General features: G+C 41.1%; 1 protein-coding gene across 2 annotated transcripts; it reads right to left on the reverse strand.

Annotated features, from left to right (window-relative positions):
• On the reverse strand, positions 1 to 25,710 carry TCAF2 (TRPM8 channel associated factor 2). Of its 2 annotated transcripts, XM_021709697.1 has the most exons (7): positions 25,059 to 25,710; positions 7,025 to 8,016; positions 6,624 to 6,721; positions 4,437 to 4,650; positions 3,534 to 3,773; positions 2,260 to 2,597; positions 1 to 255 (listed from the first exon to the last, which is right to left on the reverse strand). In XM_021709697.1, the coding sequence occupies exons 1-7, from the start codon at positions 25,679 to 25,681 to the stop codon at positions 1 to 3; spliced, it is 2,760 nt and encodes a 919-aa protein (XP_021565372.1). In that variant the 5' UTR covers positions 25,682 to 25,710. The 2 variants fall into 2 exon arrangements, with proteins under 2 accessions (XP_021565372.1, XP_008050580.1); XM_008052389.2 differs by lacking the exon at positions 1 to 255 and having other exon boundaries at positions 1,869 to 2,597.
• Positions 25,711 to 27,659: the final 1,949 nt, after the last annotated feature.

Raw genomic sequence — 27,659 nt, forward strand, 5'->3', positions numbered from 1 at the left:
TTACTCCTTGGTACAGATATACACTCCCATGGGATTTTCCTGCCACTGGGGCAGGCAGGTCAGGTGATCAGTCACTTCCTTCTGGACAGGCCAGCCCCAGGCTTCAAAGAAAGGAACCAGATTCTTCTGCACTTTTTCAGAGAACTTCTTCACCCATAGGTTCATCTTGCCAGCTTTGTCTTTGGGAAGACCAGAGAGGGTCTGGTACTCAGCAAAGAGCTGGGTGAATGGCTCCCACCCAAAGCCCTCCTGGAGCTGAAAAGAGAGAGAACAGAATGAGGCCACTTGCCAAAGTGATGCAACATTGCACTCATATGTATATTTAAGTGATATGGATAGATGACACTGTGGAAGTTGAGTCCCGCTTGGAATCTCACAACTATACCCACATTATTTGCTCATCTTCTGTCACTGCCTTGGCCTTTCATGGTCCTTCTGACCATCACTTATTAGTTAATGCATCCATAAATGAAATATTTATTAAATATATTACATTCCTTAGACATCCACGGTGTGCCAGATAGAGTGCCAGGCAAAAATGATTAAGAGTTCTTGTCTTTCTAGAGGGCACAGGTCAACAGAAGAGACAGGCATGTAAATAAATTACTGAAAAAGCTAACTTATGAAGAGGAAGATGTCCAGGAGAAGAGGGCAATATAACTGTATTCTGACAGATGATAGGTAATAGATAAGATGTTCAAGCATGTTCCAGCAGCAGGAAGATAACATGGGGAGACACAGAAGCCTGAAACAGCAAGATGTGCTCATAACCATTGCAGTTTGGTTTGCTGCAGGGTGCATGTGGAGGTGAGGAAGTTAGGAGATGCAGCTGGAGGTGTTGGCAAGTCTCATCATGAAAGGCCTTCTCTATCCCATTATGCAGCTTTGACTGCATCCTGTATGTACAAGAGAACACTTGAAGCATTTTATAGACGAAGTATTAACATTATTCTAGGGGTAATGTGGAAGATGGATTGCAAGGAATTGAGGCAAGATTCTGGGACTAGTTAGGAGGCTATTGGAATAGACTGAAGAAAGATGAAGAGCCGGGCTAAGGCACCAGAAATAGGGACACCGGGAGAAGTGCTCTAGCAGGCATAGGAATCCAAAGGCGGTTGCATGTTCTGAGTCCAAGTCTTGGATTCCCAGATGATGGGTCTGTCCAGAACTTTTGCAAACCAACATTCAGGGCTCCACAATGAGTGAGTAGGAGAGTAGAGCAGAATTAGGGCTTTAACTTACACTTTAGAGGCAACCTACCATTAAAATGTCAGCTGATTATATAAAATCGTGGAAACTGATGCAATGCAAAGTTACCTCATTGGGGCTTTCTCACATTCTCTCTTTAGAAAATTAGTGAGGAAAAAAAATCAAAGAGAGAGTATGAAGATGCAGAAGTCTAGTGAGTGCTTGTCATTAAGTCCTGATTTGAAGTTCTAGACCCATCACTGAAATGTGTACTGTTGGATTGGTTGCTTAAATTATTTAACTTAGTATTGTTTCTGTAAAAACTGTGCCCTACAGCTCCTATCTATAGGGCTGTGGGAGACATGACAGGAAGTCTGATAAGGGGAACAACGTTGACAACTCAAAAACATTAAAATTCAAAGCAGAACTGGGGAGAGGGAAAGAATTTAGAGGAGGTAGACAGCTTTCAGGACTTCGGCATTCTTCTATTTGGTTGACTAGTTATTTACTTATTTTCAACCATTTTGGATTCAAACGGGGTGATGGAAATCTGAGAATCTTGTCAGCAGATTTATCTCCTACAATGCCTTCTTGTAATGCAGTTGCCCGATAGACCCTGTTATTATAAAGCAATGTGACACTCACTTGACGCATAAAACTAAGATGAGGAAAACCCAAACTAAACAGAACAGTGAGCATTTATGGAACACTTATTAGGGGACCAAGGACAAAATCAGTGAGTGGAAGAGATATGAGCCAATCTTGAAAATGTCTAACAAGTTTCTACCCTTTACCAATACTCTATATGTCTACTTATTTTTTTCATAGTACTTTTCATTTTCTCTTACATCACAAAATCATAGGAAGCAAGTGGGACAGGTGTCATTCTTTCTACCTTATAGAAGCATAACCTAAGAAGCACTACCATGCAACCCAGTCTCTCCTATGTACAGGGGAGGTGCTGGCCCAGGTTGGGGGTGATGGTGAAGGGCCTAGAGAGTTCCTGGGATCCCAGAGGCTGCATTCCTGAGGGTCTGGTGGCCCCTGTCTCCTGGAATTTCTGCTCAGTACCTGTAGATATGTTTCCAGAGCCGTCCACACATTCCAGTTACACAGGGGAGCACCCTTTCCCAGGTGATCTTTGATTCTCTTCTCTCGTTTTGGAGGGCTCAGAGCAGGGTGGGCCTGAGCCCTGGGGATTCCCAGTACAGTCTCATGCACGTAGACTGACCAGAGGTTGCAGGTGGCTTCTGTGGTGTGCGGGGGGAACTCCCACCCATGTCGCTGCTGGTTGTGACCCAGCTCATGGATGGGTCCCCACAGACCTTTGCTTCGCATGCCTGCCTCACTGATGAGCTCCTGCACCGACTCCAGGTGGCACATGATGGGGTATCCTGAGTGCATCCAGCCTGAAAACGCAGAAGGGAGAGACAGCATTGTTGGTGGGGGGAGGGAGAGTTCCACTCAAACCATCTCCCTTCATTTCTCTCCACTATGGGGCTTTCCCTCGTCATCCTGGTTGCCTACAGCAATCCCAGAATCTCTGTGCTGATTGGAAAGCAGATGGCTTTCCTCAACTTAGCCAGAAATGGAATTGTAACTAGTCCTCTTCCCAGCCTCTCACTCTTCCTCTTCACTATGACCCTGAAGAATTTGGTTACACTTTCCACAGTCAACCTTGCTGTAATTTAATGCCTCTTCTGCTGCTGCTGCTGCTTCTTTTCTTTTCTTTTTTTTGAGAGCTTCCTTTGCATATGAATCTGCGATATTATGTCCCATGTCTGGTTTTGAGATTCTTGAGGCTAAGAGGAATTCCTTTTTCCTCCATGTAAATCCCTGTTGTCTAGATTTACATTCTATGACAGAGATAATTTTGTCCCTTTTTTAAATATACAAAAATTGAGCTCCAGAAAAATGTTCCCAATGTGGGAGCTGGAATTCCTTATTTTTCTTCCTATGTTCCTCTTTCCTTTAAGCCACTCAGTATTTAACATACAACTTCTTACTCATTTCCCCTGTTCATTTTCAACTGGGACTTGTGTCTGAAGAAAACAATTCATTTTGTATCCTCTCCTTGAAATGACCCTTGTTGCCCTTTATGAATTCCTAGTGCCATTTCTTCTAAAATTGTTTTACTATCCAGTGAAATCCCACATTGCAGGTGCCAATGATCTACTTTTTAAAATGTAAACATCTTCTCATTCTCCTCATAGTTTATGCCTCTTGTGTCTTTCTCCCCTTACTTTACTCATAAAATTATGCTTTACACAACTTGGACATGAACAAAAGACAAAAGAATAAATACATAGTGCTACTGACTAGGAGGACTCCCCTGGAACACTCACCAGCTGAGATCTGCACATCAGCAACGATCCTCTCCGGACGGCGGAAAGGGAATGGCTCAGCCCCCAGCCTGGCCACAGCCTGCATCATCTTGTCCCAGAGATGGAGCACAGGCTCAGGGTCCTCCAGGGCCTGGAGGTTTGTGGTGGGTACCGTCAGGATGATGTTGTCTGTGGCCAGTTCTCCCCAGGGAGCCAGGTTCTCCTGTATACACCTCTTCCACTCCTCCAGGGATGTCTTACCTGGGGATAAACATCATGGAACCTGCCATCCACTTCCCCAACTTCTCTTGAGCTGAAATATACAACTCCAGGAGGAGAACATTGTAATAATGAACTACTATCATCTGAGCCTACAGGCTGAGAAGTAAAAAACAGGCTTCTAGCTGGGCGCAATGGTTCATGCCTGGAATCCCCGCACTTTGGGAGGTAGAGGCCTGAGCTCAGGAGTTTGAGACCAGCCTGAGCAACACAATGAGACATCATCTCTACAATAAATCAAAAAATTAGCCAGGCATGGTGGCACATGCCTCTGGTTCCAACTACTTGGAAGGCTGAGGCAGAAAGATCGCCTGAGCCCAGCAGGTTGAGACTGCAGTGGCAGAGAGCAGAGCAGAGTGCCATTGCACTCCAGCCTGGGTGACAGAGTGAGACTCTGACTCAAAAAATCCAAACAAAACAACAAAAAAAACAGGTTTCCTGATTCCTGATTCTTCTCTCTGTCTGCCCTGCCCCGCAGTCTCCATGAAGACTGGGTGTTTTGTCTCTCCTGGCTTTTTGCTTTTCCTCTAACAGTTCTTTCTCATTCTCTCCACCAAGCCTCATCCCTCTCCCATTTAACAACCAGCCCACAGTTTCTACAGCATCCACAGCTCTCCCTCCTCCCTCAACTTTCAGTCTACTTACCCAGCTTGTAGTATGGGGCAGGTACAGCTCCCTTGATGGTGACAGACACTGGGCCAAGTTGACTGCCTTTGGGAATGACGACATAGAGGAGGCCACCCCAGAGGCAAGAGACTGAACGTGTGGTCCTGTCCATACAGCACTGGTGAGTTACCACGGGAGCTCGAGAAAGCTTGCTGGCCTCGGTCAGGTCATCGGTGTGGCAGCCAATCTGTACCTGGACAGGTGATTCCACCATGTGTTGGAAGAACTAGGGTCCTTAGGATGTGTGTTGGGGGCTGTGTTTGGGGTATTAGGCAACATGCCCATGAAATCCCAGCTTTTCTTTTCTGTGAGCTATGCATGGAAACTTAAGAAGTTTTAGCATTCTAAAGTCATAAGGACTAGAAAGTATGCAAAATCTTTTTTTTTTTTTATTAGTTGGAGTCTCACTTTGTCACCCAGGCCAGAGTGCAGTGACATGCTCATGGCCACTGCAACCTCAACCTGCTGGGGTCAGGTAATCCTTCAGCCTCAGCCTGCAAAATCATTTTTTTTACAGGAATTTAATTAGCTCTACAGTGGATTTCCACATGACATGAGTTGGTAAGAGACCAGGCTGATCTTGAGGCAAGTGTTTTGTTTTTTATTTTAATTTTTTTGATGGAAGGAAAGTGACTTTATTCTCAAAGCCAGCAGATGGGGAGATGGTCAGGCTCATGCCTTAAAAAAAACATTTCCACTTTTTAGACTGGATGCAAGGGTTTAAAAGTAGAAACGTGGTATGGGAAACATGGGCATGGCACAGGGTGTGTCTTGATGGCTCATCTTGGGTAGTGGCCCACCTGGCGGTATCTGGTTGGTGTTATCTCAGCTACAGTCAGGTTATGGGTCAACAATTTGGTGACTTCCTCCAAGTGGGAGGGTCTGAGGGGGATCTTATGATGTCTTTTTACCCAGCAGATTCTGGGGCTTTTCTACCAAGGGTCTAAGCCAGTGTGGTGACTCTGATGTTGGGGATGAGCTGGAGACCCTGGTCTGACTCTGTGAACACACAGGAGATCCATCTAGAGGCAGTGAGGCTGATTCTCTCTTTTTTGTCTAAAACTCCCCTTATTGGCCAGATGGATGGAAATCTGTTTTGTCTTGAGTCCTGGGATTGTTTTTTAGGAATTTCTGTAAGCGAGTTCCAGAAGCATGCTGACACAAAAGAGACTCTAACTGTAATAGGAAGTGATCCTCAGAGTCAGGAGGCAGGACAAATTTAAATCTGCATGTAGGGCATATTATGGGGAGTGATGGAATTAAGCATACCCTTTGGGGTAAAGAGGTAAATTTCAGACCTTGTACTGTTGGAGAAACAGTTGAGGTGCTGATATGTAACGGGTACTCCTCCTCACATTTAGTGTCTCTCTACATCCCTGTCGGTAGGTAAAAATCATCCTGTCTGGAAATCAGTGGACTTGGATTTGAGTACAGGACCTGATAATAGTAGCTAGCAAAACCATGCCTCAGAGTTAGCAAACAACAAAGTAACCATAATTCTTGAGTTTGCAAGACAGCAGATAAGAAAAGAAAACAACTTGCTGAAATACTCCCTCCACTTGTGAGATTTAAAAAACTGGCCCAAATCAGTTGGAAACAACATGGCCAACCTGAGTTTATACAGAACCAGCTTGCTGATGTCGCAGTCCCAATTCCCACTTCATGTTTCATGATAACTCCCTCCAAATGTGCACCTTGGACCCATGAAAAGGCATGAAGAGATAACTGCGCATGCCTGAGGACTTTCCAGCCTTCCCCCTTCTTTCTGCCCATTACCTGCCAATCCCAGAACCCACCCTATAAACCTTTCTAATAAACATTACTGCCTTAAAATCAGCCCAGAGAGACAGATTTGAGCTGAATTCCTGACTCCTTGTTAGTTGACTTGCAATCAAAAGCTTTTCTCAAAAACCCAGTGCCATAGCATTGGCTTCTAGTGAGCCCCTTTGGCCTGTGAGCCCCTTTGGCGTGGTTACACTGGGACCTTTAGTCACTCACTGAGGCTCCCTGAATTTGGCCGTTTCATCTGTAAAATCTGTACAATGGGCAGACTACTATGCTACTATGCTCCTAGCAGCATTGCTGTGAGCTGCAACTAGACAGTTGATAAAAGTGACACAGCTCTAGGGTTTAGAGAGGTGGAGGCTGGGGGTGCTTGGGTCTTACCTTCAGGCCAGCCAAGGCAGCAGCTTCAGACAGCATGACTTCTGCATTTTTTCCTTCCAGGAGGTAGAGCCCCGTACTCACCCAGGAATCATCATTTCCTGACAAAAGTCACAGCAAAAGCTGAGTTCTTCCCTCCAGCATGACTCCGTCTCCATCTGCAGCCTCTTGGCCTCCCAGAGGCACAGCTTCTCCCCAGTGTACCTCAAATTACCCCAGGCCTTTTCTTGGACTCATCCCTCCTAAACCTTAAGCAGAACCCCAACTCCCATTTTCTGAAAGTACTTGATAAAACATGGAGCTGGTCTTCCTGGGGGTCAGTACCTGCAATGTCCTGTGAAGTCAGCCAGTCTCCCTTTTCCCCAGGTCTTTAATGCTTTGGGTGGTGTCTGCTCATTCCATACCTGGGTTGGCTCCATCAATCTCCACAGTGATGGGGTGTTCCGAGGGGTACAAACTGGAAGGGCAGGTCCAGGTGCCAAGCCCCTGAGCCAACTGGGAGCAGTCAGTGCCAGAGTGTGCCAGCTGAGTGGCCAGGCAGAGCACAGCAGCCTCACAAGAGTCTCTGTCAACTGGATTTTCCCGGCTCACAGCTGGCAGTCCTGACTGTCGCAGCATCTTCCTCAGAAGCCGGTGCAAGGATATGTAAGCAGGAACCCCCTCTGCAGGAATTTGTAGGAAGGCTGCACCATCTATTTTCAACTTTGCCAGACAGCTCTTTTCCAAGTTCCCACCCCTGTGGTTCAATATGGCCTGGAATTCAGACAGTGCCTTGCGGAAGTGGTAGCTCCTCATCTCAGGGGAGGGAACAGGGAAGCAGCCTGGGTTGAGAGTCTGAGGCAGGATGCTGAGGCCAAAGCAGTTGAGGATGACGTTACCAGGGAAATCTGCCAAGGTGGAGCGACCTGGATTTTGCGAGGCCCACCACCAGGCCTGGCCCCCAATCAGCAATCCTCCACCCTCGGCCACAAACTCATGTAGCTGCTTAGCCTCCTTGTCACTGTAAGCCACACAGCAGTAGACACACGAGTCACTGGTTAGATGGGACACCAGACTGCATTCTAGGCCACCCTTTGACAGTAGGGGACACAGATTTTTTAGACTTGTGTTCACCCCAATTTTGCCTGTCTGTCCTCTGGCCAGCCAGCGCACAGCATTGAGCAAGAAGGGCCCCATCTTGGGAGCACAGAGAAGACCCTCATGGGCAGCCAGAACCACCCGGCCATGGCCATAGCTGGCTGCTGCCAGGAAACAGCCAAGTGAGGCATCGAGCCCCAGGGGGATGGCCAGGGCCCCATGCACTAGCAGCTGAGAGGGGACGCCTCCTGTCTTGATGTCCAGTTCTGAGATCCCTTCTAGGAGCTGCTGCTGGTCCTGCCTGAGATCTTCCCCACACCTGGAAAAGAGACATGAGGAGGAAAGAGGCTACAGTCAATCAATGAGCCACTGAAACAAGCTTATTGAATAGAGAAAACTATGTATGGTAGAAAGATTGCATGGTTCAAGTCAGCCTTCTAATTCTTACTATTATTAGGATTTTAGTGTGTAATTCCATTTATTTTATCATGTTTAAGTCATATTTTTTCACCTTTTTACAATGGCATATTATCATTTAATTGGCAGTGTTTTCGCTTTCTTAGTAATGCATAAAACAATAGCGTTTCTTGTAATCTATGTTGTCAGAGTTGAGAAGACACTGCAGAGGGAGTTAGTGACCTTCTCTGCATATTTTAAAATACAAATTTTCTAAATGAACGCTTCCAGGAATTCTTCCCATTTAGTTAACTAAGTGCTGAATATTCTGGCTTCAATTTCTCATCTTTTAAAATAATTAAAGATGAGAGCACAGTGGCTCACACCTATAATTCCAGCACTTGGGGAGGCCGAGGTGAGAGGATTGCCTGAGCCTATGGGTTCAAGATCAGCCTGGGCAACTTGGCGAGACCTCATTTCTACAATTAAAAAAAAAAATTAGCTGGTTGTGGTGGTGTGTGCCTGTAGTTCCAGCAACTTGGAAGGCTGAGGTGGAGGGATCGTCTGAGCCCAGCAGATAGAGGCTCCGGTAGCTGTGAGCGTGCCACTGCACTCCAGCCTGGGCAACAGAGTGAGACTCCAACTCAAAATAATAAACAAATAAATACATAAATGAATGAAGTTTTTAAAAAATAGTCTATTATGCCTAGAGAAAGTAGTTGCTTAGGAATTCCCCAGAGCTAATTTTCTGCAAAGGAAGACTGTAAGAAACACTAAATTTGCACTCTGTGGGTTAGCTCTGATCTAGGAACACATCAAAAGTAAACTGTTTAATACTGCACCTAAGATTTATACAAACACACATGATTTTTTAAAATTTCATCACTTACATCTGGTGAGAGTATTTACTATTTTTATTAAGTAATGGTCAAAATGTAATGAATTCAGAAAAGGTTTTGTATTTCAAGAATTAAAAAATAAATTTGTAGATACTCTAAATGTCAAACAATAGGAAACTGGTTAAATAAATTACAGTTAACCATAGATCACATCCCACATATAATTAAAATAGTTATTAATTTTAAAAATGCTTAAAGAAAAAAATTTTAATTAGATTCCAAGGTACTGTGCTCTAAATAAGCCATTTTGAAACAAACAGACACAAAACCAGACATAGAAAGAGGAACTAAAAAGCATATTTATCAAAATGTCTTCAGTGATTATCTTGGCTAGTGGGATTATAGTTCATTTTAATTCTCTTTATAAAATGTAATTTTCTCAATAAGGATTAATATTTATTTCCTTTATAATAAAAACCAAATACTGAAAATAGTGTATGTATTCTAAAAGTAAAACATTATTGGAAAAAGTAACTCTTGTACAGATAGTTTTTTCCTTAATTTCTTTTCAGAACAAAAGCGAGATGTCATGACTTATTTTGTCATCCCAGTTTCAAACTAACATGGCAAATGTAATAGGCTTCAGGTATCAGTCGCTTTTGCCACCTGTTGAGACTCAAGACTTATTTCTGGAGGTAATGACATTGAGTTACAAGACTTAATAAAACATCCCACTTTAAGTGTTCTAGTATCTTCTGACAGGCACCTGGCAAAGTCTCAGCTAATGACAGAAAACCTTCAATATGGAGAACTGCAGTTATCTGCAGATATCTACTTGGTATCTGATTAAAATAATTGAACACATTCATTTACATGGACACATGCACAACCACAGTAGCACTGGACATCTAAAGTGCCTGGAATGGTCGACAGCACCTGCAGAAACCACATGGAATTAAAGAAAAAGAAAAAGCTTCTTAACATAAAAGGCAGCATAAATAAAGCTAATGAAGATGAGGTCATTTTATTTGCAATGGATTTAATAGATAAAAAATTCGAATCTAGGATGTATGAGAAATTTCCAAGGATAAACAGAAAAGTAAAAAAAGAGATAATATTTTTAAGTGTATACTCAAATAGCTCACAAAAGATAAAATTCAAATGGGATATTTAACATTCAGAAAGATAAAATCATTCATGTGCAAATTAAATCTAATAACATTTTTCTCACTCAGAAAACTGGTAAATGTTTCAAAAGCGAATGACATGAAATGCTAGCAAGAGTGTGGAGAAAAATAATCTTTCATACAATCTAGAGGTCAATTTGGCAGTATCCAATAAAATTAAAAATACAAATAGCCTATAGTAGCATACATGGAAGCAGTACTAGAATGTTCATTGTAAGTTGTTGGTAATATTAAAAAAGCAGAAAGACATTAACTATTCATTATTGTGAAAGCAAATAAAAATGGTATTTAATAATATTATGGCTTATTATTTATCAGTAAAGAAGGACAGATACACCTAAGTGAATTAAGATGAATAGATGTTGTAAACATTTTGTTAAGAAAAATTTTTAAATGTAGAACTTGGTGATGCAATTTATGTAGATGAAATCGAAAGCAAAGTAACGTATTCCAACATATGTCAAAAAGGTCAGGGGAAGAAAACCAAAATAAACTGGTAAGAGTGTTTTATTTTGGATTGTGGAATACAGAGAAAAGGATGGTATTGAAAGAGATTGTCAAAGGGAATTTTGTCTTATTGCTTTTTTCTTTTCTTTTCAAATAAGGAGACTGTACAATTGTGTTTCTCAGTTGATCAAACATTAAATTTAAAATGTGAAGGTAACTGCTAGAAAAATATAAGTAAAATGTGTACAGTTTACAAACCTGTTGAGGAAATTGAGAAACAGATAAAATGGTGGTCAATACAATCACAAGCAAGGAAAATGTAAAAAGAAATGAAGAAAGTATAAAAATAGAAAACAAGAAAGCAAGAGCAAAAAAATTTGAAGAATCACATAAAATTAATAAATTAAAATCTTAGATTAGGTTTAAAACATCTAGATATAAGCTGCTTATGAGCAACATAATTTCAACTAGATGAAACAGAAGGATTGAAAATGAGGAAATTAAAACTTTATCTAAAAACCACAGCAAAAAAGCAGATATGCCAGTATTAATAAAAGACACAATTGATTTCAAAGAGGAAAGAATTAAAATAAACAAAGATGAACATTTTCTATGAATAAAAGTTACATTCTACCAAAAATATAATTTTCATTAGTTTTTATGGCTTGAAAAACACAGTACTGAAAGCAACAACTGCTACAAGAAAAATAAAAGTTTGATGAATTGATAATTGCATTTGGAGTAATGCATCTCTCAGCATCCAATGGATCAATGACAGAAAAAAATGAAGGATAGAGATGATTTGAGCAGAACAACTTATGAGCTTGATTAAAGTCAGAACACAATTGTACAATAGCTCCTGGATCCTGAGGACAAGAAAGTGAGACCCTAGAATGCTGTACCCTACCAAGTTGTTGTATAAGTACAAAGGAAAGTCAGACATTCTCCAACGTAATACAACACATAAAACACACACACACACATAACTAAGCATCTGAGGTGATCTACATAAAACTTTTAAGACTGACTACCTTGATCCAGAGGTGTGAGATTGGAGATGGTTTGTGATGAGAAGATGAATTGCCATTTTCTTCTATATAGTTCTGTATTGTTTGCATTTTTCACAATAAGCTTGAATTACTTTTGAAATGTTTTTATGGAAAGATGCTTCTCAAAAGAAGGATGAAAGACAGGGAGGGAAGGAAGGAGAGAAAGAAGGAAGGGAGGGAGGAAAAAGTAAATAAGCTTAGCGGTTGGGATATCAGGTAAATATCAATAGATAATTTGACAATAAGGACAATGCTAATGATCTCAGATAACTAGTTATCAATATTCAAACCATTGTACACTATCTATTTACAATGTTTAAGTATGGATAACAACATAGTGAAAGTTGCTATTATTTAATGAGATTTAATATATGATAATTATTTATATATATGTATTATCTCTTTTAATCATTTTAATAAACCTGAAAGTTATTATTCTCATTTTACTGATTATTCTTATTTAATGTTCCATGTTTCTTAGTTCATAACTGGAGGTACTGGAAGCAAATCCAGACTGGCTTGCCTCTAAAGCCCCAGTTGTCTACATGCCAGAAATCCCTCAGTTAATGAGTCATTGGAAGCCCACAGCTGGGTATATGGCCATTGACTTACCTTGTGCAAAGGAGACTTTAAATACATGTAAAGGGGGAATAATAATGCATTTATGAAAAGGAAAAGCATGAATTACCTCATAGCTGGAAGTGCAGGAGAAGCTACTGAGGAAGAAGGAAAGGGAGGCATGGTGTGCTTAACAAATATACCAAATCATACCTGAGTAGATGGGTGACTTGTGCGATAGGTTTCCAGGTGATGATAAAGAACTGCTATAGTAGGATACTACAGCAATGATTAAAAAGTTAAGTGTGAAGTGTGCTGCTGTCTGTTCACCACACTAAAAGTAAGACATCTAACAATTTATAGATTTTTTTTCTTGAACATAAACGTCATGAAGTCTTCTTGTAGAAATTAAATACATCCTTATTTGGCTTGTTCTGTCTTTCTGCTTAGACTGTATAAGATGCAGGAGTATTCTGGATTTAATTCACTTTCATAAATATACACAGAACAGAAACATGGACGTATAGGGACAATGTTTTTTTGGGATCCATAACACACACACACACACACACACACACACACACACACACACAGACTAGAGGGAACTATGTTCATCAGATGCTTTAAAAAACACGTTGAAGACTCCTCCTTTCAAGTCTATGTATATTTTCTATATTTTTCCTTTAAATACAAACTACAGTAAATAACAAAACTTTAAAATTTGTCTTGATCATTGCTGAGCAATATGAGTATAGATTACTAGAGAGGCACCTTAATTTATAAACATGGTTTTCACCTCTATTTTAAGTTAGTAAGTACAGGGTGAAATCTAATTAGGTTTCAATTATGCCTATTAAAAACAAATTTTTAAAAATTTTATTTTTTTAAATTTCAGTAGTTTTGAGGGGTAGTTTTTGGTCTGGGCTTTAAGTGTACCCACCTGTGCACATTGTACTAAAAACACAATTTTAATTAACACAATTGGCCCATTAGATTTAAAAAAATAATTTGGAAAACTAACTTTTGTAATAAATTGCAAGTACATAAATTACTCACTTTGAAGAGTCAGAATGTAGACTGACTCATTTGTGGGCACAGATACATTCATATTTCTAGGTCACACCTAAATTCTGCTTGAAAATATAAACATTCCTAACAACACATCATAACATTTACTGATTCTCTTAATTTTATTTGTTTGCCTTTTGAGACAGGGTCTCACTCTGTGGCTTAGGCTTGAGTGCAGAGGCGCAATCCTGGCTCAAGTGATACTCTCAATTCAGCTTCCCCAGTAGCTAGGACAACAGGCACACACCACCATGTCCAGCTAATTTTTTTTAAAAAGTTTTTGTAGACGAGGGCTTGTCATGTTGCCTAGGCTGGTCTCGAACTCTTGGACTCAAGCTATCATCCCACATCAGTCTCCCAAAGTGCTGGGATTAAAAGCAAGAGCCACTGCAACTGGCTTTTCTCTTAGCTTTATAGACTATATTTCCAGTCTCTCAAGATTGCTTTTAGGATTAAAGGAGCTAACACAGGTTGAGTAGCCCTTATTAAAAATGCTTGGGAGCAGAAGTGCTTTGAATTTTGGAATATTTGTATACACATGATGAGCTATCTTGGGGATGAGTCTGAAGCCTAAACGCAAAATTCATTTATGTTGCATATACATCTTTTTTTTTTTTTTTTTGAGTTGGAGCCTCACTCCATTGCCCAGGCTGGAGTGCAGTGGCATGCTCATGGCCACCCCAATATTGACCTACTGGGCTCAGGTGATCCTTCTGCCTCAGTCATCCAAGTAGCCGGAACTACCGGTGTGCGCCACCATGCCTAGCTTGTTTTTTGACATATTGTAGAGATGAGGTCTCGCCAAGTTGCCCAGGATGTTCGTATACATCTTACACGTATAGCCTGAAGGTAATTTTATACAATATTTTTCATAACTTTGGGAAGGAAACAAAGTTTGTGTACGTTGAACCATCAGAAAACAAAGGTGCAAAATAAACAAATAATAAATAAATGACAGCAAAGGTGCTAGGTGTGTAATTTTCCATTTGTGGTGAAATGTCTGTGCTCAAAAAGTTTCAGATTTTGGAGCGTTTCAGGTTCCAGATTTTTGGATTAAGGTTGTGCACCGTGTATATGTGAAAGCACATATAGCACATAACTGGCACACAGTAGGCATTTTAACATTTGTTCATTTATATTTGCAATCTATTTTAGTTTTTAGGGGGCTAACTTTGAAACTGTCAGAGAAAAGAGAAGTACAATGCATGACTGTAGATTTTTTTTAAAGTAAAGTTTATCAGATAAGACCAATCAGAAAAAGTAAAATTTAACGTAATGTAGACATAAAAAATAAAATAAAGGAAGCTAGAATTTCTGTATTTTTAAAATTTCAGTACTACTGTAACCCCAGGGCAACAGAATGGAAGGTAATGATAGTGTTTTTATAAAAATGAGTGTGGACCGAGCGTGGTGGCTCATACTTGTAATCCCAGCACTTCGGGAGGCTGAGGTAGGAGTATTGCTTGAGCCCAGGAATTTGAGACCAGCCTTGGCAACATAGCAAGACCTCATCTCTACCAAAAAATGAAAAAAATTAGCCAGGCATGGTGGTGAGTACCCATAGATCCAGCTACTCAGGAGGCTGAGGCAGGAGGATCACTCGAGCCCAGGAGTTTGAGGATGTTGTGAGCCATATTTGTGCCACTGCACTCCATTCTGGGCAACAGAGTGAGACTCCAACTCAACAACAACAACAAAATGATGAATGTGGATTGTTAATTATTCAAACAATACAAATAAGAACATAGAGGTAAAAAAAAAACCACACTCAAAGTATCATTTCTCAATAATACCATATATACCTAGGTATGGATAAAAAGCTAGCTAGCTATATATAGAGATAAACAGAGAGGAATGAATTATGTAAGAATGAAACCATAGGGCACTTGCTAATATATATATATATATTTTTTTTTTAATTTAATTTTATTTATTATTATTATTATTTTTTTGAGTAGTCTTACTCTGTCACCCAGGTTGAAATGTGGCAGCATGCTCACAGCCACCATAGCCTAGACATGTTGGGCTCAGGCGATCCTGCCACCTCAGCTTTCCAAGTAGCTGGAACCACAGGCATGCATCATCACGCCCGGCTAATTTTTGATTTATTGTAGAAACAAGATCTCGCCAAGTTGCCCAGGATGGTCTCAAACTTGTGGGCTCAGGTAATCCTCTTGTCTTTGCCTCCCAAAGTGCTGGGATTACAGGCGTGAGCAACCATGCCTGGTGGCTAATATTTCAATCCAAAATCTTTACATTTAATTTTACTTGAACTAACAAATGAACAGGAAAATAAAACTGAAGAGTGCTAAAAGAAGATATTTCTTCACTACATGAGAGAATCATGTTTCAACATACTCCTATGGCTAAGAAGAAAGATGACGAATTCCATTAAGATATTAGTCATGAAAACAGTGCCTTAGTTGAGAAAGCATTGGTGGACTCCTTGCCATGAGAGGTCAAGGAAAGAGTTCCTCAAGGATGCTTAAGGAAAGTCTGAAACCTTATTGAACTCTTTGCAATATCAACAGAAAACATATTCACTGGAGAGAAATAAGGTAATGTGCTGCTATGTACTGGTCACTGTTTCAAGGATGCCCCTATCAGCACACCGTCCCTGGTTGTTACTGTAAACTGCATTGGTTGAAGGTAGCTCATTATAGAAGGGAGTTAGCTTTGTTTGAGAATGCTATCTTTCCAGTTTCTGCCAGGTGAAATCAGCCTGGGTTTGGTTATATCACCTATTCCCAGCCTAGGGATGGTAGCAACCTGTTCTAACCTAATTCTGGGTTGCTCCACCATCTCCTGACTCCCCCTTTGGTTCTTCCATCATCTGTGTAGTCAACTCTGTGTATTTAACATTCCCTGTATTCCAACACATAAGTGATTTGTTTCCCTGGTTGTACTCTGATGTCTATAGACCTTGTCTATTCTATTTCTTGCAATGGTTAATTTATTTATTTTACCTGATGTGTTTGGGTCTTAGTTTTTCTTCATTCTGAAATCCCCTTTTTCCATCCCACTCTGCTTCTCATTTTATTTAACATATATTTTTCTAAAGTTCTTTTATAACTTGAGGTATTCTCAAAAACACTGCTTCTGTTCATCAGGTCATTTTTCTTTCAGGTATCGTTGCTTCTGTCTTTCTATATCAAATTTATGTCTCTCTTCCATGTCCCTTTTTAATATATAATTTTGTAGCATGTTAGCATGGTTATTATATGGACCTTTTTCACAATTAAGTGAAAAAATAAAGCGTGGACAGATCTTCTGTGTGTTCTGATATAGTGCGAGTGAATTCTCCTTGATACCTTTTCTAAGGTACCCAGGGTCATTTGTTTCTACATACATACCACATGCATCCACTTCAAATTATGTTGTCTTATTTTTCCACTTACTATCAGAGGTTGGTAGGAATAAGTTAAGGGTAAAGATCAGCTGGGAGCCGGGCTTGGTGGCTCAGCCTGTAATCCTGCGCTTTGGGAGGCTGAGGTGAGTGGATTGCCTGAGCCCGCGGGTTCGAGACCCGCCTGGGCAACTTGGCGAGATCTCATCTCTACAATAAATAAAAAAATTAGCCGGGCATGGTAGTGCGTGCCTGTAGTTCTAGCTACTTGGAAGGCTGAGGCGGAAGGATCGCTGGAGCCCAGCAGGTCGAGGCTGCAGGAGACTCAAACGCAAAAAAAAAAAAAAAAAGATCAGCTGGGGCTTATTACTGTCCTTACTAGGGGCCTGGTTCCTCTACTCTTAGGGAACCTAGTAAGCTAGGCCCACTCCACCCAACCACAGATGGAATTTATTTGGAGAGTTCAGCTCACCACCATGTTCAGGAGATGGCAAACTCTGGCATCCCTTCCTCCCTCCACCAAATCCTGAAGTAGCTCTGTTGCTTTTACACTTCAGGGTTGTTTTTTTCCCCCCCTCTTAGGTATCTACTCATTCAATGTGTTCACTTTTCTACAAATTAGAAGGCATTAATGATAACTCTTGAATTCATGGTTGTGACTGTTTTTTTATCCATTGTGCATCTGGATTGGCTGCTATGAGGATATGGCTACGTGCTAGGCCACATATCAATCACGTGTTCCTCTCCTTGGCCAGTGCTTAGCAATGTATAGTACCATCATCAAACCTTCCATGTCCAGACATTCATTCGTTCCTTTTTAATTCATTTTATCAGATCCAGTGGACAGGGTGATTCTGGGATCTAGTCTCATTTCATACAACAACTACCTAGAAACTCGATGCTTATGGATCTTAAATATAAAACAGAACTCTGTAAGACTGTGGTGAGGATAAAATGAGATAATACGATACCTTCAAGAGATTCATAAACTTGAGCTATTAGTACATATTTACTTAAAAAAATTCTTGTTTAAAAGTAGAAACGGGCTCTCACTATGTCCCTCAAATTGCCGTGCAGTGGTTATTCACAGGTGTGATCATAGCTCACTGCAGCCTCGAACTCCCAGCCTCAAGAACTCCTCCTGTCTCAGCCTCCACAATACGTTAGGACCACAGGTGTGCCAACACTTCGTCCAGCTACATATTTATTTTTATATGAGCAGCTCCTAATATGCTCTAGACCTTGTAGATAACACCATGTGTAAGTGCAGTGAGTGGTTGATTGACGATCTGTGGTTAAGTTTTACCCCAGATTCTTCTGTCTTGATATAAAATCAGCAAGTACCTTTGGATCTGCTTTTGAATATTAAAGCAACTGCAATGTCCTCTTCAGTTATATAAACATAGGTGTGCCCTTGGGGGTAAGACATGAAAGGATTTTTTTTTTTTTTTGAGTTGGAGTCTCACCCTGTCACCCAGGCTGGAGTGCAGTAGCACACTCATGGCCATCCCAGTGTCAACCTGCTGGGCTCAGGTGATCCCTCTGTCTCAGCCTACCAAGTAGCCGGAACTATAGGTGTATGCTACCACACCTGGCTAATTTTTTAATTTATTGTAGAGATGAGGTCTCGCCAAGTTGCCCAGGTTGGTCTCGAACCTATGGGCTCAGTCAATCCTCTCACCTCAGCTTCCCAAAGTGCTGAGATTACAGGCTTGAGCCACTGCGCCTGGCCTATGAGAGGATCTTGTGTTGGTTTATAGAGACTGCCCCTCCTCTTGGCAGACCGAGCTGGGTTGGGGCAGAAAACAATTCCCTTAAGGAGCTCCAGGGCCTTCCAGCAGGAATTTGAAATTAAGGAAACTGCCAGGTCAGTCCTGGAGTCTTTGACAAAATTTGCTGGCTGGAAAGTTCACAGAAAATGTCAAAGGGGAAGTCCCTCTGAAGGAGGGAGGAATCTGAGCCAGGGACTTTCTTAGAGTTTAAAGTTGAAGAGGTCAGTTCAGTTCCAGATCAGTTATTGGCTGAGGTGGAGGTGTAGTCCCTGGCACCATATTCCATAATAGGAAGCTTTCTGCAGGGTTAACTCTAGTGTATTAGGTTGTCCCTTCTCTTCTTATGGTTTTTGATATGTATTCATTCATGTGTTTTTTCATTAATTTATATATTTTACAAATATGTGTTGATCTCTACTGTTTCATACTCCAGGTCTGAGAATAAAGCAGTAAATAGGCAAGATTAATGCATTCATGGAGTTCTCTATTCTGGTTGGCTAGATAAGAACTGGTAAGTAAGCAGAGGAGTAATATGATCTGGACACATTTTTCTATTGTGTAAGAGTTCTGAAAAGGCAAAGAAGTATAATGTAAAAAATGTCTTTTTTCAATTTATAATTAGAGAAAACTTGGAGAGTACAGACCTGTTTGAAGATGGCAATAATTACCATCAACTTATCACCAGATAGACACTATTAATATTTTATTATACTTTCTTCTAGTGTTTTATATTCCTATCTGTACATACATCATTTTAACAAATTTTGCATCATTTCAACTTTGTATCTTAATTTTGTCTATTATATCATAAATATTTTTATTTTCTTTTGGGGAGTTTTTTAACATGTGAGTTTTAAGGACTGCATAATTATTCACTCAGTCACTAACCATAATTTACTTAAGCAATCTTCTATTATAGACACTTAGGCTGCTTCTAGTGTTTCACATAACAGTGAAAATATTGTTAAAAAGTATTTGCCTTATAGCCCAAACTGATCACTCCAGCCAATGCTTCTTCCTTCCCTCCCCCACAGCGGTTGTTTTGAGAGCACTCACTCATAAACTTCCAGCACTAATCTCTGCCTCTGAGTCAGCTTCCTAGGAACTCAACCTGCAACAAGGGGAATTTAGCAAAGCTAGCAAAATCATATACAAATTTCCCCTATGAGTCAGCAATCCCGTTTCCAGAAATACGGCAAGACATAAAGATATATACACACACTGATGTTCATTGCAGCATATTTATAATAGTGAAAATGCTGAAAATATAAAAACACATACTGGAAACTCAAATGTCTGTCAGTAAGGGATTTACTGAATAACGATATGATATTCATTGTAGTACACTTGGAATTTGTTCCTCTGGATCAAACATTCAGTCAAAGTTTTTGTCTGGAAGTTTTGAGAAGGTTGCATCACAATTTGTGAAATGTCCCAAGCTGTGGCAAACAGGTTACTGGTTCTTCCACCATGACAATGCACCTGCCCACACTGCGCTGAGTGTTCTGCAGTTTTTGACCAAAAACAGCATGACCTCTGTGCCCTACCTTCCCTATTCACCTGATCTTGCTCCAAGCAACTTTTCTTGTTTCCCCTATGAAAAAAAGACTTCAAAGAGAAATGCTTTGACAATGTGGAAGAGGTGAAATTAAAATGGCAGAAGCACTATAAGGTATCAACATTGGTGAGTTCAAAAACTGTTTTGAGCAGTGAAAAGCATCTTGATAGATGTATTGCATCAAACAGAGAGTACTTTGAAGGTGTCTGAAGTTTAAACATGTAAGAATAAATACACAATTTTCTATAAACAAATTCCAGGGTTTTGTGGGGGATCCTCCCTCATATAAACAAACAACAGAGCATTAAATCATAAAAAAGGGGGTAGAGAAGAAGGGAATTGCATCATGGGGACAGGGACAGAATATAGGTTTCTTAAGATTTTACTTTGGCTTCATATATCTGTTTTACATAATTATAAACAAAATTAAGTTATAAAAGCAATTCCAAAAAAACAAAAGTAAAATAATCAAATGAATCAACATGTATAACCACTTTGTGGGACAACCACAAAGAGAGAAACTATTCTAAGTGATTTTAAAGGATAGTAATTTGACTTTATATGTCTAATAAAATCTGTCATCAGGACAAAAAGAACTGAAAATAATCTTTAATTGTTAGAGTAGTTATATTGCTGGTAGCAGTGCTATTATTTGCATTTTGCAACTGTTGTGTGTATATCCTGGGATAAAGGAAATGAATTATTATGTTAATGTCTTATAGAACTGAATTTTTTTCATCATAGGAAAAAGGGAGATACAGCTGCAAAATTGTTGCAATTAAATAAAAACCCTGTCACCCTAAATTTCAAGTATCAGAATTAACGGTGTATTTATGTTAAACAAAACATTTTTTAGCTTTGCCCACTCAGAAAGTCAAGAAACAGTGATCAGTCTAGTAACAATAAACACCTCTAACACCCAGTTGCGGTTTCTAAATGTAATTTCTTACTTAAAAAAATAGGGCTTCTTGGAGAATTGGCTGATCCTGAGCCTGAGCAGGAAATGTATAATGAGTCTGAAACCTCTTGTTATACCAAAGTGCAAGGCAGCCTATTAAGGTTGGGTCAATAAGATTCAGGAGTTAACCTGAATTGACTCACAACAGCTAGAAAGGACAATGTTAGTATTAATAAAGATAATAAATGAAACACACTGTGTTTCAAGCCATGTTTTTATGATGATACAAAAAAGAAAACACATTGGTGACCTTTGGAAGATACTAGAGAACCAACTCAATATTTCGAAAACTGGTTTAAAAATGGGAAAGAAAGAGAATCAAACATTTAGCATTTATCCTGTCTTTCTTATATAAACTATACCTATACCATAAAGTAAGTAAATAGTTGATGAATGGAAGTTTGCGTCATATAATTATTCCAAATAATAAATAAGGGGAATACTAGAATTTTAAAGCTGTTATTTTATAGCCACTAATTAGTTAGTGGATATGAGGCTAAGCAATGTTCACTAATTCTGACATCACAATAAGAAAGAAAATCAGACTGTGTTCTACTTAATGGATGCACATACTACCTACCACCTGTAAAGCAGTCATGCCAAACATCCAGACATGGGTCTGATCAAGCCTCCAGAGGAGGAGTCAAGAAACTTTTTCCTAAAGGACCAGACAAGCATTTTGGGTTTGTGGACCTGACAGGCTCTGCTGAATCTACCCAACTCAGTCATTGCAGCTTGAAAGCAGAATTTGGAAATGAATGGACATGTCTGCATTCCAATAAAACTTTATTTATAAAAACTGGCCCACAGGCTGGCCCACATGTCTGTTTGTCAATCCTGACTTAAAATCTACATCTAACTTATACTTTAAAGAAAATGCAGGTGTGGAAAAAGGAATTTATTAAATGATGTTACAGGAATGTGATCAGTCAAATTCAGACTGAAGGAAACTGTCCAGTACAGAGTACCTGGCGTCTTTAACAATAGCAACAAAGACTTCAAGAAATAGAAAAAATTGGAGAAGAAATGCATATCTCATAAGAGACATAAAAGTCATATCAAAAAAATCAAAATATCTGGGGCTTATTTAACAAGTTTTTGAAAATAATATAAGACAATCATGGAAGTGAATTATGATGACATTAAAAAATTATTCTTTTAGGTGTGATAACAGTGCCTTGTGGTTATGTTTCGAGAGTTCATATCTTCAGAGAAACATATTAAAATACTTATAGATGGAATGATATAATGCTTGCTGTTTGTTTTAAAATAGTCTTTGGTGGGGCAGGTGGGGTTATAGATGAAATAGGATAGACCATGAGTTGACTATTGTTGGAGTCGGTAATGGCTGCATTGCTAAGAGTTCATTGTGCTGTTCTCTCTACTTTTGCATATGTTCAAAGTTTTCCATAATTGAAAATTTAAAATACACAGATTCAGTGGCACAGAGGAAAAATATAGGTGTAGATGAAGAAAATCAGGTTTAGTTGGCTGAAGAGGAAAGCCTCTTGGAACAATTAAGAAGGATTATGGTGATGGGATTTAACCTGTTTGTCTCCTAGTACTAGAATAAAAAATAAGTTGAAGAAAATCAGATCCACCCTAACATCTCTGAGTAACCACGCCACCTCCCCATCTCTCTCAAAAGGGAAGAATTCCAAGTGTGCCAGGGCTTGGGGCTGAGGGTCCAGGGCACTGCTAGCTGCTCACTAGTATCTGTATGCTCCTTCTTCCTTGTAGCAGAATCTTGATTTCTTCAGCCATGCCAACGCCCATTTAAAAACAGTCAGCCTCTCAGACTCCATGGCAGCTAGGTTTGGTCATGTGATCTAGTCCTAAAATATAAATGAAAGTCTAATGGTGAGGGCCTCCAGAAAATACGATTTTCTTTTTTTTTGAGTTGGAGTCTCACTCTGTTGCCCAGACTGGAGTGCAGTGGCACACTCACAGTCACCCTAGCATCGACCTGCTGGGCTCTGGCGATCCTTCCACCTCAGCTCTCCAAGTAGCTGGAACTACAGGTGCACGCTACCACACTTGGCTAATTTTTTTTTTTTTGTAGTAGAGACAAGGTCTTGCCAAGTTGCCTGGGCTGGTCTCGAACCCACGGACTCAGGCAATCCACTTATCTAGGCCTCCAAAAGTGCTGGGATTACAGGCTGAGCCACTGAGCCTGGCCTAAAATATATGATTTTCTAAATTAAAAGGGGGTAGACTCAGCAGATAGATCCATTCCAGTTTATTATTGCCTGAGAGTAATTATAGTTCCTAGATTAGTAGTGGCCATCTTGTAGCCATAAGAATCAAGGGGGCGACAGAGAGAATTGATCATGGGACATCAAGGAGTCACTGCCACAGACCTGGGTTACTACCGGGACTTCAAGTTTCATAAGAAAGATAAACTGCTATGTAGTTAATTCACTATTCACTACTAATTCACATTTGCTACATGTGGCCAAACAGCGGTAGTCACTAAGATGTGAAACCCAAAATATTCAAAACGAAACCCCTGATCTCCTTTAATCCATCTTCTCATTGTCCTTGACAGCTTAATATGTGATATCACCTGTCTCTGAGTTATTCAGACCAAATCTCCTCTTTCTCCCTCTTGCTCCATATTCAGTCCAAGTCTGTTGGGTCCTATCTTTGAAGTTTGCCTGGAATCGAACCACTTCTCAGTAGTACCCTTATCTAGGCCACCACCATCGCTCCTGGTCTAGCCCAGTGATCTCCTGACTGGTCTCCTGCTTCTGCCTTTGCTTCCTACTGTCTATTCTCTACCATCAGTCAGAGGGTTCACTCTGAAATGTAAGTTGCATCATAGCAATCCTCTGTACAGCATCCAAATGTCTTCCCTTCTTACTGGGAATAAGGTCTAAAGTTCCACCCCTGGACAATCAGTTCTTAGATGACCTGATCCCTCACTCACTCAGCTCCAATCACACAACTTCCTTTTTGTTTCTAGAAGGCACCAAGTAGGCTTTTGTTCCAGATGTTTACCCTTGCTCCTCACTCTGCCCGGAATCCTCTCTTCACAGATGTCCACATGGCTCATTCCCTCAATTACTTCCAGTCTCTTTTCAAATGACACCTATCAAAGAAGCCTGTCAACCTGGCCATTTGCTTGTTTGTACCTATCTTTATTCCCCAATCCTCTTGGTCACCCTCAGTGTTGCAGGGAACTGAACTTCTTGGGTACCCCTTCCCCTTGGATCTTAGTTGGTTCAGTCCATGAGGGGGAAGAAGTAAAAGACTGAAGTCAGGAAGAAAGGAGGCAGGAGCCGAGGTGTGTGCTTTTCTCTTCAGGTTGTGTCTCTGGTAACCATAGGCTATTCTCTGACACTCTAGCTCCCACTGGACAGACCTTCCATCTGTGGTCCCAGCTCCTGAAAGCCAGGCCTAGTGTGGCTCCAGCTTCTACCAGGTGGCTGCAGCACAGGGTCTTCAGTAACAGCACCACCTCCCTCTGTTAGTCCCACTGTTGCTAATCTCTTAGTTACTTGCTGTCCCTTGTTTGGGTTTTCAGCCCCTCTATCACCTGTAGAGTCAGTTCCCCATACTAAATCTCCTCTGTTTCAAATACCAACAAATCCTGAAAAATGTGACTTGGCCTTCCTGATAGGACTTCCCTGAAGACCTTAAATAAAACAGCTTCAGCATCCCCTCCCTCTTGCCACACTATCCACCTATCCTGCTTAATTTTCCCTCATGGATCTTATCAACACCCTAATAGAGAATGTATACATTAGTTTCTTAATTGCCTAATTCTCCCCTGGAATATAAGCCTCGTGACAATATCATTTGTTTTGATCTCTGCTTGCCCCCAGTGTCCAGAATGAGGCCTGACCAATGGTAGGTGCTTACACAAACAAATGTCCCCTCATTTATTTAAGAGATATTGATAAACACTCTCCATGTTCCAGGTACTAGACAAGGTGATGAAGTGGTGAATAAGACAAGCATTTCTGCTAGGCTGATTATTGCTTTGGCCACTGGAGGGAGTGGCAGTGAGGACACAGCCCTTCTTGAAGTTTGATGCATTTTAATTATTCGCCTTCTGTTTTGTGGTGGCTCCAAAACTGAGTGGAAAATTACCTGGACTGAAATAGAAGCTCACTGAAGAAAGGAACAATTCTATTGTTCAACATGAGTCAGACTCCCTAACAGGGGAACAGACACTCACCTGACATGGAGTGGGATCTTGGGCACCTTCTTAGAGACCTTGAACCGGCCTCTGTCCCCACAGATGTCGGTGAAGTACACTCCGGCCACACTTGTCACCTGGTTCCCAGGGAACTTGGACAGCACCTTGTCACCACCGTGCTTGCTGGCCCAATACCAAGCCTGGCCCCCAATGAGCAAGCCCCCTCCACGCTTCACAAACTGGATCAGCTTTGCCGTCATGGTGTCATCATAGGCGTTGATGCAGTAAACTCCCAGAGGCTCTCTGGGTTCTGACACAATCTGTGCCTCAAGCCCAGAGTCCTGCAGGATGTTCACTAGTGACGCCAGGCATGGGTGCACTCCAATAGGAGCCACAGGCGAGGGACAGAGCCAGCTCATTGCATTGAGAAGAAATGGAGCCAAGCCAGCATGCAACAGGTAGCCCTCATGGGACACCACCACCAGGCGGCCTTGGCCGTAGAAGGAGGCAGCAATGAGAACCTGGCCCTTGTCATTCACCATCACTGGGAAGGCGGCCTCACCAATAAGAAGGAGTTCACTGGGAATGGGGCCTTTGGGGACATCCCAGTTTGTCACTCCATCCATGAGAGCCTCAAAAGCAGCAGCGGGAATTGTTGCCATGGTTGCTTCAACTACTGCAGAGGAAAACAAAGGCTCAGTTTGGTCATAACAGATGAAGGAATGAGTCAAAAAAACATCAAACAGCTAAACTCGTTCACCCAAAATTTTATTGGGTTCCCAACTGTGGGCTAAGCACTATTCTAACACTGGGGGTACCAGAAAGAAACAAAACAGACAAGGTTTCTGCTTTCATGATTCAAACATTTTAGAAGGGGAAATACAATGAATAAGTAGGTAGATAAACATACATAAAATGCAACAGTTAATCACTACAGTGAAAATAAAACATGACACGATGTGGAGTGACTGAAAGACTACTTTAGACTGAGTGATAGGAAAATGACCCTGAAGCTGAAACCTGAAATGCTTTTGAGAGAAGAGCGTTCCAGCAAGGAGAAGTGCCACGTGGTTGAGAGAGAGCAAGGGGCAGGGAGGGGCAGGACCTGAGGAGGAGTGAGGGAGGGCGAGATCCTGCAGTGCCCGCAGATGAAGGCCACAGTTAAGCTGATATGTGCAGGTGGACTTAGTGTACTTGATTTCTTCAGACAAAAAAGTCACAGACCTGTCAGAAACTGCATTTCTTCTGACAGCTTCAAATGCATCAGTTGAAAATTCCTCCCACTGTTAAAAGTCTGCCTTAATGGAAAGGGCATTCTGCAGTTTCCCGGGGTTTTTTTAAAATTTGATTTTAAAATTCACGGTGTCTCATGCATATAATCCCAGAACTTTGGAAGGCTGGGGTAGGGAGACTGAATTCAAGAGTTTGAGACCAGCGTGGCCAGCATAGCAAGACTTCATCTCTACAAAAAACAAAAAAAGAAACCAGGCATGGTGGTGTGCACCTGTTGTCCTACCTACTCTGAAAGCTGAGGCTGAAGAAAAGCCTGAACCCAAGGAAGCTGAGGCTGCAGTGAGTTGTGATTTAATAATTTTTTGATTTATTGTACAGGTAAGGTCTTGCCAAGTTGCCTGGGCAGGTCTTGAACCCATGGGTTCAGGCAATCCCCTCACCTTGGCTTCCCAAAGTGCTAGGATTATAGATGTGAGCCACCGCACTCAGCCAGGATTGCTTTTGAAGATTAAAAAAATACGGATAAGAACGCCTTATCCAGAATGAGTATACAGAGAGTGATCACTGAGTAAATTTGAGTATCCGTCCCTTTATTGTCCTTTCTAGTTTTCCAGAGTGGCAAGGGCAGTGTAGAAGATGCTCTGGGTGCCCCTGCCACTTCCCTCAGTCCACCTCTGAGGACTCCAGTGGGGGACTTCTCTCCACAGGTGCATAGGGCAGCCCTGAAGGGGCAGTGCATTCTACAGAGGTCCTCAGAGAGTCCTGGACCCAAGCTTCGGGGGCCCTCCTGGCAGACAGTTTAGCCACAGGCCCTTCCTGGCTTCCCCTCCTTCGGGCCTCATTCTCCCCACTTCCTCACTAGGGCTTTCCGGGCTCACTTTCCCATAAAACCACCTGGAGGCAAGTCCTTGCCTCAGGCTTTGCTTTGAGGGAGCATCTAAACTGAGAAAGATACCAAACCCTTGAGCCACACTTGCATTCTTCCTTCTTCCCTCCATACACAGGCAGCCACCTCATTTTGCTAATCTTCTCTTCGTTCACAATCATGTCTAGACTAAACCAATCTGGTTTTAGTTCCCAGGATGTATTCTCATCTACAATCTTTCTCAACAAGAACTCTAATGAGAATCTTCACTTTTCATCTACTCTCCTAAGTGAAATTTGCTGAGTGCCTCACCCTGGTTTCTAAGGCCTCCAGGGTCTGGCATGTCCCTACCTTACTTTTTTCCCCCCTGCTACTTAACATTTTTCTTCAGAATCTCTAGTAGGCTTGGCATCCTGGATCATGACCTGTATTTCTTGTTTAATTCCATCTCCTCCCTCCTCCCCTCCTTCTCTTCCATCTACCACCTTTTTCTTTTTCTTTTCTTTTTTTTTTAAGTTGGAGTCTCATTCCGTCGCCCAGAC

The sequence above is a fragment of the Carlito syrichta genome, unplaced genomic scaffold (genome assembly GCF_000164805.1).
Source record: "Carlito syrichta isolate Samal-C Ts95f unplaced genomic scaffold, Tarsius_syrichta-2.0.1 Scaffold274072, whole genome shotgun sequence".
Taxonomy (NCBI): Eukaryota; Metazoa; Chordata; class Mammalia; order Primates; family Tarsiidae; genus Carlito; species Carlito syrichta.